The sequence below is a fragment of the Somniosus microcephalus genome, chromosome 20 (genome assembly GCF_052327205.1).
Source record: "Somniosus microcephalus isolate GS21.2 chromosome 20, FLI_Smic_1.0, whole genome shotgun sequence".
Classification (NCBI taxonomy): domain Eukaryota; kingdom Metazoa; phylum Chordata; class Chondrichthyes; order Squaliformes; family Somniosidae; genus Somniosus; species Somniosus microcephalus.
The window spans coordinates 7827570-7841086 of NC_141006.1; the positions used below are offsets into that span (position 1 = coordinate 7827570).

General features: G+C 53.8%; 1 protein-coding gene across 4 annotated transcripts in view; it reads left to right on the forward strand.

Moving 5' to 3' along the window:
* The window catches only part of tinagl1 (tubulointerstitial nephritis antigen-like 1), a 235816-nt gene that overhangs the window by 71146 nt on the left and 151153 nt on the right, over nucleotides 1-13517 (forward strand). For all 4 annotated transcript variants that reach the window (XM_085962312.1, XM_085962314.1, XM_085962310.1 and 1 more), the window contains exon 3: nucleotides 2525-2588. In XM_085962312.1, the coding sequence (XP_085818438.1) occupies nucleotides 2525-2588 (64 nt within the window). The remainder of the gene's footprint in view (nucleotides 1-2524; nucleotides 2589-13517) is intronic.

Sequence of the window (13517 nt, forward strand, 5' to 3'; positions counted from 1 at the left end):
GTTCCCCCCCCCCCCCCGGCCCCCAGTTCCCCCCCCCCCCCCGGCCCCCAGTTTTCCCCCGGCCCCCAGTTCCCCCCCCCGGCCCCCAGTTTCCCCCCCCCCGGCCCCCAGTTCCCCCCCCGGCCCCCAGTTTCCCCCAGACCCCAGTTTGCCCCAGAGTTCCCCCCCCCCCCCCGAGACCCCAGTTCCCCCCAGACCCCAGTTCTCTTCCCCATATCCCAGTCCACCCCAATCCCCAGACCTGGTCCCCAGTCCCTCAGTCCCGGTCCTCAGGCTCGATTTAAGGTCACCCTGCATTTGTCTGCAGCCTTGTTGGAGCTGGTACACTCGCTTCCCTCTGTCATACTGACGGTGATGTGGATGCAGATGCCAGGCTGGGGCCAGTGAAATGCCTGATCAGGGTTGATCCCTACCGCGCCCCCCCCCCCCACAGGTGTGAGGCACCGTGTTTGAGTTGGGAGGAACTTCCGCCCAACCAAGGCCTGCAGAAACTTGCCAAGGGTGCTGGGCGCTGGCATCGCCAGCCTTGCTTACTTTCGGCAGCAGTGCACTGGTAGGCTCGTGGGGCCTCAGTTTTTAAGGGCAATACCGGTTGAGACACTTTATCTGGAAAGGGTTGAGGTCGGCATGATTCCTTTTTCAGAGGGGTCCTGAGGGAGAGACTGTTGCTAGGATACAGGTTAGGTTGCCTTGAGGAACACCCTCGATCCTGAGGATCCTGCTGTCTGCAGTGGGTGCTGCCGAGGAGGAAGGCTTCATGCAGGAAAACAGCGGACCTGTGGGGGAGGTTACATACCTGAGATTGCAGAGGGCATTCCTCGCCAGCATTAGCAAGGTGTCCTCTGCATTATGCTCCGTGCCGGAGAGGCATTTTATAATCCTGCCAGGAATTCAATGGGGCTACACGCTCCATCGCATTCCTCCAAATCATCACTCGCTGCAGGTTATTGAAAGTGAATTTTGCAATAATTACCACAAAGTGTGTGTCCCTATTAACCTTGGCTATTCAGTTCCATTGGAATGTGAGGTCAAATGGTACAGGGAGTGAAACTTCCTCTCTCTCACTTTAAATCGTGTGTATGTTATTTTACCTCCCCAGTCCTATTGAAGATTCTGACTCTCACTGGGGTACAGGTTCCACAGACACTGACTCTCACTGGGGTACGGGTTCCACAGACACTGACTCTCACTGGGGTACGGGTTCCACAAGCACTGACTCTCACTGGGGTACAGTTCCACAGACACTGACTCTCACTGGGGTACGGGTTCCACAGACACTGACTCTCACTGGGATACGGGTTCCACAGACACTGACTCTCACTGGGGTACGGGTTCCACAGACACTCTCACTGGGGTACGGGTTCCACAGACACTGACTCTCACTGGGGTACAGGTCCCACAGACACTGACTCTCACTGGGGTACGGGTTCCACACGCACTGACTCTCACTGGGGTACAGGTCCCACAGACACTGACTCTCACTGGGGTACGGGTTCCACACGCACTGACTCTCACTGGGGTACAGGTCCCACAGACACTGACTCTCACTGGGGTACGGGTTCCACACGCACTGACTCTCACTGGTGTACGGGTCCCACACACACTGACTCTCACTGGGCTACGGGTTCCACAGACACTGACTCTCACTGGGGTACGGATTCCATGGGCACTGACTCTCCCGGGAGTAACAGTGGTGAGGGTGAGTGAGTGGCAATGCTGGGGGGGTGAGGGGTTTTAATGATGTAAATCAGGAGAAGCTGTTTCTTGAGGTCAGTTATTTGTTAACAGAGAGGCATCGACTGTGCCAGGTGAGGTTGTTGGGAGCGTTTTTATGGGGAGAGGAGTGAAATTTCTTCCCGCCATCTCACCGCACTGCTGACTCCATCCCAAATCCTCGAGACATGGTCGTTAGAATATTGGGCACCTTTAATGCCTATTCCCCTCTCTCTCAATGTCTGTCTCTCTCTCTCTCTCTCTCTCTGTCTCTCTCTGTTGCTCTCTCGCTGTCTCTCTCGCTGTCTCTCTCGCTGTCTCTCTCTCTCTCTGTCACTCTCTCTCTGTCACTCTCTCTCTGTCACTCTCTCTCTGTCACTCTCTCTCTGTCTCTCTCTCTCTGTCTCTCTCTCTCTGTCTCTCTCTCTCTGTCTCTCTCTCTCTGTCTCTCTCTCGCTGTCTCTCTCTCGCTGTCTCTCTCTCTCTGTCTCTCTCTCGCTGTCTCTCTCTCGCTGTCTCTCTCGCTGTCTCTCTCGCTGTCTCTCTCTGTTGCTCTCTCTCTCTCTCTCTCGCTGTCTCTCTCTCGCTGTCTCTCTGTCTCTCTCTCTCTCTGTCTCTCTCTCTCTGTCTCTCTCTCTCTGTCTCTCTCTCTCTCTGTCTCTCTCGCTGTCTCTCTCTGTTGCTCTCTGTGTCTCTCTCGCTGTCTCTCTCTCTCTGTCTCTCTCGCTGTCTCTCTCTGTTGCTCTCTCTGTCTCTCTCTCACTCTCTTTCTCTGCTGGTCCTGTGCTGAATGTCTCTCTTTCTCTTCTAGGTTGTACAAAGAATGGACTGAAGTACCCAACAGGAGCCACGTACAGAGAGAACTGCAACCTGTGGTAAGGACTATCCGCACTCCGCCTCACTCGGTGACTGTGCTGAGAAGTTTCATTTTGTGTGTTTGCAAACTGTAGATTGTAGAATGAAAATGTGTGAAGGAGGAACTTGCATTTCTTTAGCACCTTTCATGACATCCCAATTTACAGCCAATGAAGTACTTCTGGAGTGTGGTCACTGTTGTAATGTTGGAAATGTAGCAGCCAATTTCTGCTCAGCAAGCTCCCACACACAGCAATGTAATAATGACCAGATAATCTGTTCTTAGGTGTTGGTTGAGGTATAAATATTGGCCCAGGACACCGGGGAGAACTCCTGCTCTTCTTTGAAATAGTGCCATGGGATCTTTTACGTCCACCTGAGAGAGCAGACGGGGCCTCGGTTTAACATCTCATCTTAAAGACAGTGCAGCACTCCCTCAGCACTGCACTGGAGTGCCAGCCTGGATTATGTGCTCAAGTCTCTGGAGTGGGACTTTACACACAAGCTTCTGACTCCGAGGCGAGGGTGCTACTCACTGAGCCACTGGCTGACACTGTACCATGTATCTCACTGGTAGCGGCACGCCTGATGTTTGCTCTGTTTCTTTTTATTGTGGTTTTGATCGTGCTGCATTTAGTGAGAAGTAGGAAAGGGGAAAGGACAGCAATTGAGTCATGGGGCAAAGGGCAGAGTGATTACAGAGAGTGGGAGGGGAGGCCCTGGTGAATGTTAGCAATGACTTTGCTCAGAGGGAGGGAGGAAGGAAGTGACAAAGAGTAGGTGGGATTGAATGAGAATAGACACGGGGCTGGGACAGGGGAAGACCTCCTGGAACAGAGAGAAACTGAGCGAGAGAGAGATTATCCCTAAAGGTCAGCAAGCCATTTCTAAACAGCCAGGAGGCAAGCACTGAAAATGTTAGAATAGCAAGCTTTACATTGGGGAACGGATATATTCAGAGGGGACACAGACATCAGTCGTTGTCAGCTCGGCACGGCCACACTGAGCTGCAGACCTTTCTTCCCCCGTCAGTTGTTATTTTTGTATCTTCACATTCGTCCCTTGGTGAACAGTGTGATGTAGTGTGGGAGGATTCACACTCCTTCCATGGCCATAACCATCTTTACCCCAGCTGATAGGGGGGATAGTTCTGGACGGTGGGAGTGTTTTATGGGCTCCCACCACCCATACAATGAGGGAGCCCCCCCCCCCACCCACCCACCAGGTGCGAGTAACCCACCGGATGGCAATTCGGAGCCGGAGCTCCAATCTGTCTGGTGACGTAAGAAAACTACTAGGCACTTGGTCTAAGCATTAAACAAAGCTTTAATCAACTCTTTTACAACATGGAGGTCTAGTTGTGTCCTTCACTAGTTCCTGTTAAGAATGTCCTGCGCAAGCTGGGCCCGTGCCCGAGTATTTATGCTCTCCCTGGACAGCGCCACCCGCAGGCCGCTCAGTATTATTTCATAAGTCTTTCTTTGATGAATGACTGATTCATGTCATCTGGTGTGGGGTTCGAACCTGGGACCCTCTGACTCAGAGGCGGGTATATTACCACTGATCCAAAGGCTTGTGTGCTCACTTTATTCACTGACCTGCCCCCTTTACTGGTTATTTTATTTAATTATTCGCCCTCCAGGTGTTTGACATTTGAAAGCCGCAGTTACTGGTAGACGTGGCTTCTGCTCCCAGCTGCAGTTAGAGCTGTAAACCCACACGCTCCTCATCCCACTCACACACAGTCCGCGTCAGATCATTCACTGTGACGCAGCCAACACATTTTGGACAGTACATCACACACATAAATGGCAGACAGCTGAACAACAGGTACCCCAGAAACAGGGAGCCCAGACATACACCGACAGGAGCAGGCGCCGCGTGTCCTGTACACACAGGAGCAGGCGCCGCGTGTCCTGTACACACAGGAGCAGGCACCGAGACAGACATGAGTTGCAGTAGAAGTTATATACTGTACTTTATTCGTGATATTATTTTATTACATCACTTGGCATTTGTCAGAGGCTCTAGAAGTGAATCACGGTGACATAACATCAAGAAATATTTGGCCAGCAGTAGATTGGAGAATTTTTAACTGTTCCAAACCCCATGTGCCTCTCCTGTCTGGGACGGTATCTGAGTCTTGCTGCCTGCACCTTGTGTCAGTCCAGAGAGCTGGCATCTATCACTTCCTAACGCTGGGCCCACACCAGATAACCAGAGAGCTGGCATCTACCGCTTCCTAACACTGGGCCCACACCAGATAACCAGAGAGCTGGCATCTACCGCTTCCTAACACTGGGCCCACACCAGATAACCAGAGAGCTGGCATCTACCGCTTCCTAACACTGGGCCCACACCAGATAACCAGAGAGCTGGCATCTATCACTTCCTAACGCTGGGCCCACACCAGATAACCAGAGAGCTTGCATCTACCGCTTCCTAACACTGGGCCCACACCAGATAACCAGAGAGCTGGCATCTACCGCTTCCTAACACTGGGCCCACACCAGATAACCAGAGAGCTGGCATCCATCACTTCCTAACACTGGGCCCACACCAGATAACCAGAGAGCTGGCATCCATCGCTTCCTAACGCTGGGCCCACACCAGATAACCAGAGAGCTGGCATCTACCGCTTCCTAACACTGGGCCCACACCAGATAACCAGAGAGCTGGCATCTACCGCTTCCTAACACTGGGCCCACACCAGATAACCAGAGAGCTGGCATCTACCGCTTCCTAACACTGGGCCCACACCAGATAACCAGAGAGCTGGCATCCATCACTTCCTAACACTGGGCCCACACCAGATAACCAGAGAGCTGGCATCCATCGCTTCCTAACGCTGGGCCCACACCAGATAACCAGAGAGCTGGCATCTACCGCTTCCTAACACTGGGCCCACACCAGATAACCAGAGAGCTGGCATCTACCGCTTCCTAACGCTGGGCCCACACCAGATAACCAGAGAGCTGGCATCCATCACTTCCTAACACTGGGCCCACACCAGATAACCAGAGAGCTGGCATCCATCACTTCCTAACACTGGGCCCACACCAGATAACCAGAGAGCTGGCATCCATCGCTTCCTAACCCTGGGCCCACACCAGATAACCAGAGAGCTGGCATCTATCGCTTCCTAACACTGGGCCCACACCAGATAACCAGAGAGCTGGCATCCATCACTTCCTAACACTGGGCCCACACCAGATAACCAGAGAGCTGGCATCTACCGCTTCCTAACACTGGGCCCACACCAGATAACCAGAGAGCTGGCATCCATCGCTTCCTAACACTGGGCCCACACCAGATAACCAGAGAGCTGGCATCTACCGCTTCCTAACACTGGGCCCACACCAGATAACCAGAGAGCTGGCATCTATCGCTTCCTAACACTGGGCCCACACCAGATAACCAGAGAGCTGGCATCCATCGCTTCCTAACGCTGGGCCCACACCAGATAACCAGAGAGCTGGCATCCATCGCTTCCTAACACTGGGCCCACACCAGATAACCAGAGAGCTGGCATCCATCGCTTCCTAACACTGGGCCCACACCAGATAACCAGAGAGCTGGCATCCATCGCTTCCTAACGCTGGGCCCACACCAGATAACCAGAGAGCTGGCATCCATCGCTTCCTAACGCTGGGCCCACACCAGATAACCAGAGAGCTGGCATCTACCGCTTCCTAACCCTGGGCCCACACCAGATAACCAGAGAGCTGGCATCCATCGCTTCCTAACACTGGGCCCACACCAGATAACCAGAGAGCTGGCATCTACCGCTTCCTAACGCTGGGCCCACACCAGATAACCAGAGAGCTGGCATCCATCGCTTCCTAACACTGGGCCCACACCAGATAACCAGAGAGCTGGCATCCATCGCTTCCTAACACTTGGCCCACACCAGATAACCAGAGAGCTGGCATCTACCGCTTCCTAACACTGGGCCCACACCAGATAACCAGAGAGCTGGCATCTACCGCTTCCTAACGCTGGGCCCACACCAGATAACCAGAGAGCTGGCATCCATCGCTTCCTAACACTGGGCCCACACCAGATAACCAGAGAGCTGGCATCCATCGCTTCCTAACCCTGGGCCCACACCAGATAACCAGAGAGCTGGCATCCATCGCTTCCTAACACTGGGCCCACACCAGATAACCAGAGAGCTGGCATCTATCACTTCCTAACACTGGGCCCACACCAGATAACCAGAGAGCTGGCATCTACCGCTTCCTAACACTGGGCCCACACCAGATAACCAGAGAGCTGGCATCCATCGCTTCCTAACGCTGGGCCCACACCAGATAACCAGAGAGCTGGCATCTACCGCTTCCTAACGCTGGGCCCACACCAGATAACCAGAGAGCTGGCATCCATCGCTTCCTAACACTGGGCCCACACCAGATAACCAGAGAGCTGGCATCCATCGCTTCCTAACACTGGGCCCACACCAGATAACCAGAGAGCTGGCATCCATCGCTTCCTAACGCTGGGCCCACACCAGATAACCAGAGAGCTGGCATCCATCGCTTCCTAACGCTGGGCCCACACCAGATAACCAGAGAGCTGGCATCCATCGCTTCCTAACACTGGGCCCACACCAGATAACCAGAGAGCTGGCATCCATCGCTTCCTAACGCTGGGCCCACACCAGATAACCAGAGAGCTGGCATCCATCGCTTCCTAACGCTGGGCCCACACCAGATAACCAGAGAGCTGGCATCCATCGCTTCCTAACCCTGGGCCCACACCAGATAACCAGAGAGCTGGCATCCATCGCTTCCTAACCCTGGGCCCACACCAGATAACCAGAGAGCTGGCATCCATCGCTTCCTAACGCTGGGCCCACACCAGATAACCAGAGAGCTGGCATCCATCGCTTCCTAACACTGGGCCCACACCAGATAACCAGAGAGCTGGCATCCATCGCTTCCTAACACTGGGCCCACACCAGATAACCAGAGAGCTGGCATCTACCGCTTCCTAACGCTGGGCCCACACCAGATAACCAGAGAGCTGGCATCCATCGCTTCCTAACGCTGGGCCCACACCAGATAACCAGAGAGCTGGCATCTACCGCTTCCTAACGCTGGGCCCACACCAGATAACCAGAGAGCTGGCATCTACCGCTTCCTAACACTGGGCCCACACCAGATAACCAGAGAGCTGGCATCCATCGCTTTCTAACGCTGGGCCCACACCAGATAACCAGAGAGCTGGCATCCATCGCTTCCTAACGCTGGGCCCACACCAGATAACCAGAGAGCTGGCATCCATCGCTTCCTAACACTGGGCCCACACCAGATAACCAGAGAGCTGGCATCCATCGCTTCCTAACACTGGGCCCACACCAGATAACCAGAGAGCTGGCATCCATCGCTTCCTAACGCTGGGCCCACACCAGATAACCAGAGAGCTGGCATCTACCGCTTCCTAACACTGGGCCCACACCAGATAACCAGAGAGCTGGCATCTACCGCTTCCTAACGCTGGGCCCACACCAGATAACCAGAGAGCTGGCATCCATCGCTTCCTAACACTGGGCCCACACCAGATAACCAGAGAGCTGGCATCTACCGCTTCCTAACACTGGGCCCACACCAGATAACCAGAGAGCTGGCATCTACCGCTTCCTAACGCTGGGCCCACACCAGATAACCAGAGAGCTGGCATCCATCGCTTCCTAACACTGGGCCCACACCAGATAACCAGAGAGCTGGCATCCATCGCTTCCTAACACTGGGCCCACACCAGATAACCAGAGAGCTGGCATCCATCGCTTCCTAACACTGGGCCCACACCAGATAACCAGAGAGCTGGCATCCATCGCTTCCTAACCCTGGGCCCACACCAGATAACCAGAGAGCTGGCATCCATCGCTTCCTAACACTGGGCCCACACCAGATAACCAGAGAGCTGGCATCTACCGCTTCCTAACGCTGGGCCCACACCAGATAACCAGAGAGCTGGCATCCATCGCTTCCTAACACTGGGCCCACACCAGATAACCAGAGAGCTGGCATCCATCGCTTCCTAACACTGGGCCCACACCAGATAACCAGAGAGCTGGCATCTACCGCTTCCTAACACTGGGCCCACACCAGATAACCAGAGAGCTGGCATCCATCGCTTCCTAACGCTGGGCCCACACCAGATAACCAGAGAGCTGGCATCCATCGCTTCCTAACGCTGGGCCCACACCAGATAACCAGAGAGCTGGCATCCATCGCTTCCTAACGCTGGGCCCACACCAGATAACCAGAGAGCTTGCATCTACCGCTTCCTAACGCTGGGCCCACACCAGATAACCAGAGAGCTGGCATCTACCGCTTCCTAACGCTGGGCCCACACCAGATAACCAGAGAGCTGGCATCTACCGCTTCCTAACACTGGGCCCACACCAGATAACCAGAGAGCTGGCATCCATCGCTTTCTAACGCTGGGCCCACACCAGATAACCAGAGAGCTGGCATCCATCGCTTCCTAACGCTGGGCCCACACCAGATAACCAGAGAGCTGGCATCCATCGCTTCCTAACACTGGGCCCACACCAGATAACCAGAGAGCTGGCATCTACCGCTTCCTAACGCTGGGCCCACACCAGATAACCAGAGAGCTGGCATCTACCGCTTCCTAACGCTGGGCCCACACCAGATAACCAGAGAGCTGGCATCCATCGCTTCCTAACACTGGGCCCACACCAGATAACCAGAGAGCTGGCATCCATCGCTTCCTAACACTGGGCCCACACCAGATAACCAGAGAGCTGGCATCTACCGCTTCCTAACGCTGGGCCCACACCAGATAACCAGAGAGCTGGCATCTACCGCTTCCTAACACTGGGCCCACACCAGATAACCAGAGAGCTGGCATCCATCGCTTCCTAACACTGGGCCCACACCAGATAACCAGAGAGCTGGCATCCATCGCTTCCTAACCCTGGGCCCACACCAGATAACCAGAGAGCTGGCATCCATCGCTTCCTAACCCTGGGCCCACACCAGATAACCAGAGAGCTGGCATCCATCGCTTCCTAACCCTGGGCCCACACCAGATAACCAGAGAGCTGGCATCCATCGCTTCCTAACCCTGGGCCCACACCAGATAACCAGAGAGCTGGCATCCATCGCTTCCTAACCCTGGGCCCACACCAGATAACCAGAGAGCTGGCATCCATCGCTTCCTAACACTGGGCCCACACCAGATAACCAGAGAGCTGGCATCCATCGCTTCCTAACACTGGGCCCACACCAGATAACCAGAGAGCTGGCATCTACCGCTTCCTAACACTGGGCCCACACCAGATAACCAGAGAGCTGGCATCCATCGCTTCCTAACACTGGGCCCACACCAGATAACCAGAGAGCTGGCATCCTTCGCTTCCTAACGCTGGGCCCACACCAGATAACCAGAGAGCTGGCATCCATCGCTTCCTAACACTGGGCCCACACCAGATAACCAGAGAGCTGGCATCCATCGCTTCCTAACACTGGGCCCACACCAGATAACCAGAGAGCTGGCATCCATCGCTTCCTAACACTGGGCCCACACCAGATAACCAGAGAGCTGGCATCCATCGCTTCCTAACGCTGGGCCCACACCAGATAACCAGAGAGCTGGCATCTACCGCTTCCTAACACTGGGCCCACACCAGATAACCAGAGAGCTGGCATCTACCGCTTCCTAACACTGGGCCCACACCAGATAACCAGAGAGCTGGCATCCATCGCTTCCTAACCCTGGGCCCACACCAGATAACCAGAGAGCTGGCATCCATCGCTTCCTAACACTGGGCCCACACCAGATAACCAGAGAGCTGGCATCCATCGCTTCCTAACACTGGGCCCACACCAGATAACCAGAGAGCTGGCATCCATCGCTTCCTAACACTGGGCCCACACCAGATAACCAGAGAGCTGGCATCCATCGCTTCCTAACCCTGGGCCCACACCAGATAACCAGAGAGCTGGCATCCATCGCTTCCTAACGCTGGGCCCACACCAGATAACAATGGCCTGCGTGCCTCAGAATGATCCTCTGTGCAGAGCTGTGGTTTAAACGGGGCTGCTTATTATTTCCCAGCTCCAGCCTAAGGGCATGTGTGTTTTTTTTACCAAAAGAAACGAGATATTCCGGTGCCTGTGTCGAGAAACACTAACCACAGCTTGTGCTCGACAGCGAGGCAGCTGGAGTTTCACCGCGACAGGTGCCTCTAACAGTAATTACACATTATTATGGGTGGAATTAATTTCAGCTCGATATGGAAAACACAGCCTCAATAGAGAGTTTATGGTAATATCCTGTTCAATAGAATGCTCACATAGTGAAAGTTCAAAGTGGAAATGTGTGTTACCAGGAGTGCCCGGGAGCCATGTAAATGGTCGTGACTGTGCGAGATGTCAGGGAATGGGCACTGGCTCCTGCACTGAGAGCACAGCCTGTCCTCTTCTCAACTATTGGCTCCTCTATTGTACTGGTGATGCAGCTTACCCACTGTGTACTGTACATGTACAGGAGCTGACACTGAGACACACACGGGCCACACAGTGCCAGGCGGGAGTGAATCGTTCCCTTTTACCCGCTGTGTGCTGTACATGTACAGGAGCTGACACTGAGACACACGCAGGCCGTACAGTACCAGCCGTAGTGAATCATTCCCTTTTACCCGCTGTGTGCTGTACATGTACAGGAGCTGACACTGAGACACACACGGGCCGTACAGGAGCTGACACTGAGACACACACGGGCCGTACAGGAGCTGACACTGAGACACACACGGGCCGTACAGGAGCTGACACTGAGACACACACGGGCCGTACAGGAGCTGACACTGAGACACACACGGGTCCTACAGGAGCTGACACTGAGACACACACAGGCCGTACAGGAGCTGACACTGAGACACACACGGGCCGTACAGAAGCTGACACTGAGACACACACGGGCCGTACAGGAGCTGACACTGAGACACACGCGGGCTGTACAGGAGCTGACACTGAGACACACACAGGCCGTACAGGAGCTGACACTGAGACACACACGGGCCGTACAGAAGCTGACACTGAGACACACACGGGCCGTACAGGAGCTGACACTGAGACACACGCGGGCTGTACAGGAGCTGACACTGAGACACACACGGGCCGTACAGGAGCTGACACTGAGACACACGCGGGCTGTACAGGAGCTGACACTGAGACACACACGGGTCCTACAGGAGCTGACACTGAGACACACACGGGCCGTCCAGTCCCAGACTATTGAAGCACAGTGGCAGGCCGCTCAGCTCATTGTGTCTGTGCTGCGTCTTTAATCTTACTGTGACGCCCATCAGTATCAGAGGGCCATTTGACTGCGGAGGCACAATCCTTGCCAAATCCATCCTATCTTCATCTGAGATGCACACAGTGCTCAGTAATTAGCAAGCAGCAGTAGGCCCCAGGCCTTACATTCACCTCGTCTCCCCCTCCACCAGGAGCATCCCTGCCAGCTTTAGGCCCTGATCTTTGCCGCAGTTGATGCTGGGATCGCCCTGCTCTGTGTGGCTCAGTACCATAGTGTCTTTACCCAGTCAACATGGGGGAAGCTCAATCTGCACAGAAAGCTGGCCCAGGTTCCCTTTTCTTTAGTAAGCTGCAGGATTTGTTTTGTGTTCAGTGCTGCAAAGCTGATGGTTTAATTTGCAGTAACAATGGTTTTCATTTTACTCCCAGTCTATCAGTCTCAGTTCAAGGCTAGTAGCAGCACATTGTTCCCCACCCGAGAAAGCTCTCCTTTCCCATTGGGGGCTGAGGAAAGGCGATGCCTCACATGCTCGGTCATTCTGAGCTTGAGTTTCTGTGATGAGCCTTTTAGTTTGCACGAGCTGTACCAATGAAATGAGAATCACCCAGCACAGAAGGAGCCCATTCGGCCCATGGTGCCTGTGCCGGCTCTTTGAAAGAGCTCTCCGATTAATCCCACTCCCCTGGCTCTTTCCTCATAGCGCTGTAAATTTCTCCTTTTCAAGTATTTATCCAACTCCCTTTTGAAAGTTATTATTGAATCTGCTTCCAGGCAGCGCATTCCAGATCACAACAACTGGCCGCATGAATTTCTTTTCCTCACGCTGCCTCTGGTTATTCTGCCAATCACCGTCACTCTGTGTCCTCTGGTTCCCGACCCTCCTGCCACTGGAAACAGTTTCTCCTTATCTACCCTTCATGATTTTGAACACCTCTATCAAATCTCCCATTAACCTTCCCTGCTCTAAGGGGAACAACCCCAGCTTCTCCAGTCTCTCCACATCACTGAAGTCGCTCATCCCCGGTACCATTCTAGAGAATCTCCTCTGCATTTTGCCAGATGATCATTTTGCTGGTCGGTCCCTGTTGGAACATAATAAACGGCAGAACTCGTAACTCCCAGGATTAACGTTTAAAGAGGTCGGCTTAAGAAAACAGCCACTCATATCAGAGGAATGTTGTGGGAGTTCCAGTGAGTAATGAAACATTTCCCAACATTGTGCAGTGTAGGAAGCCCACTCCCCACGGGCACCCCTCTCCGCGGGGGGATTCAAGTCGCAATGCTTCCTTGGACCATCCTGATTCCACATCTTAAACGTGTCGCTGCCCACGTGCTGCCCATGTGCTGCAGTATGTTTCAACACTGGAATCCCGTGAGGCTTGACAGAGTATCTTAAATCCTTCCTGTAAAAGTCCAATATAATTCTCTGGGGTAAGGTGAGAATTCTGTGGAATTTGTGACTATTTATGCAGATTGTTTACACATCTGTGGGTGGATGATATTTTTAACCTGCACATTCTAGCTTAACTGTTCTCAGAGAGGCAATAGGGATCTTGTGGGAAATCCCTGTTACAGGAATAGAATGAAAGTATCAAGTCCCCATTCCCGCAGGCCCCAGTATCTTTGGCAACACTTGCTCAGTTTTTCATGTTATT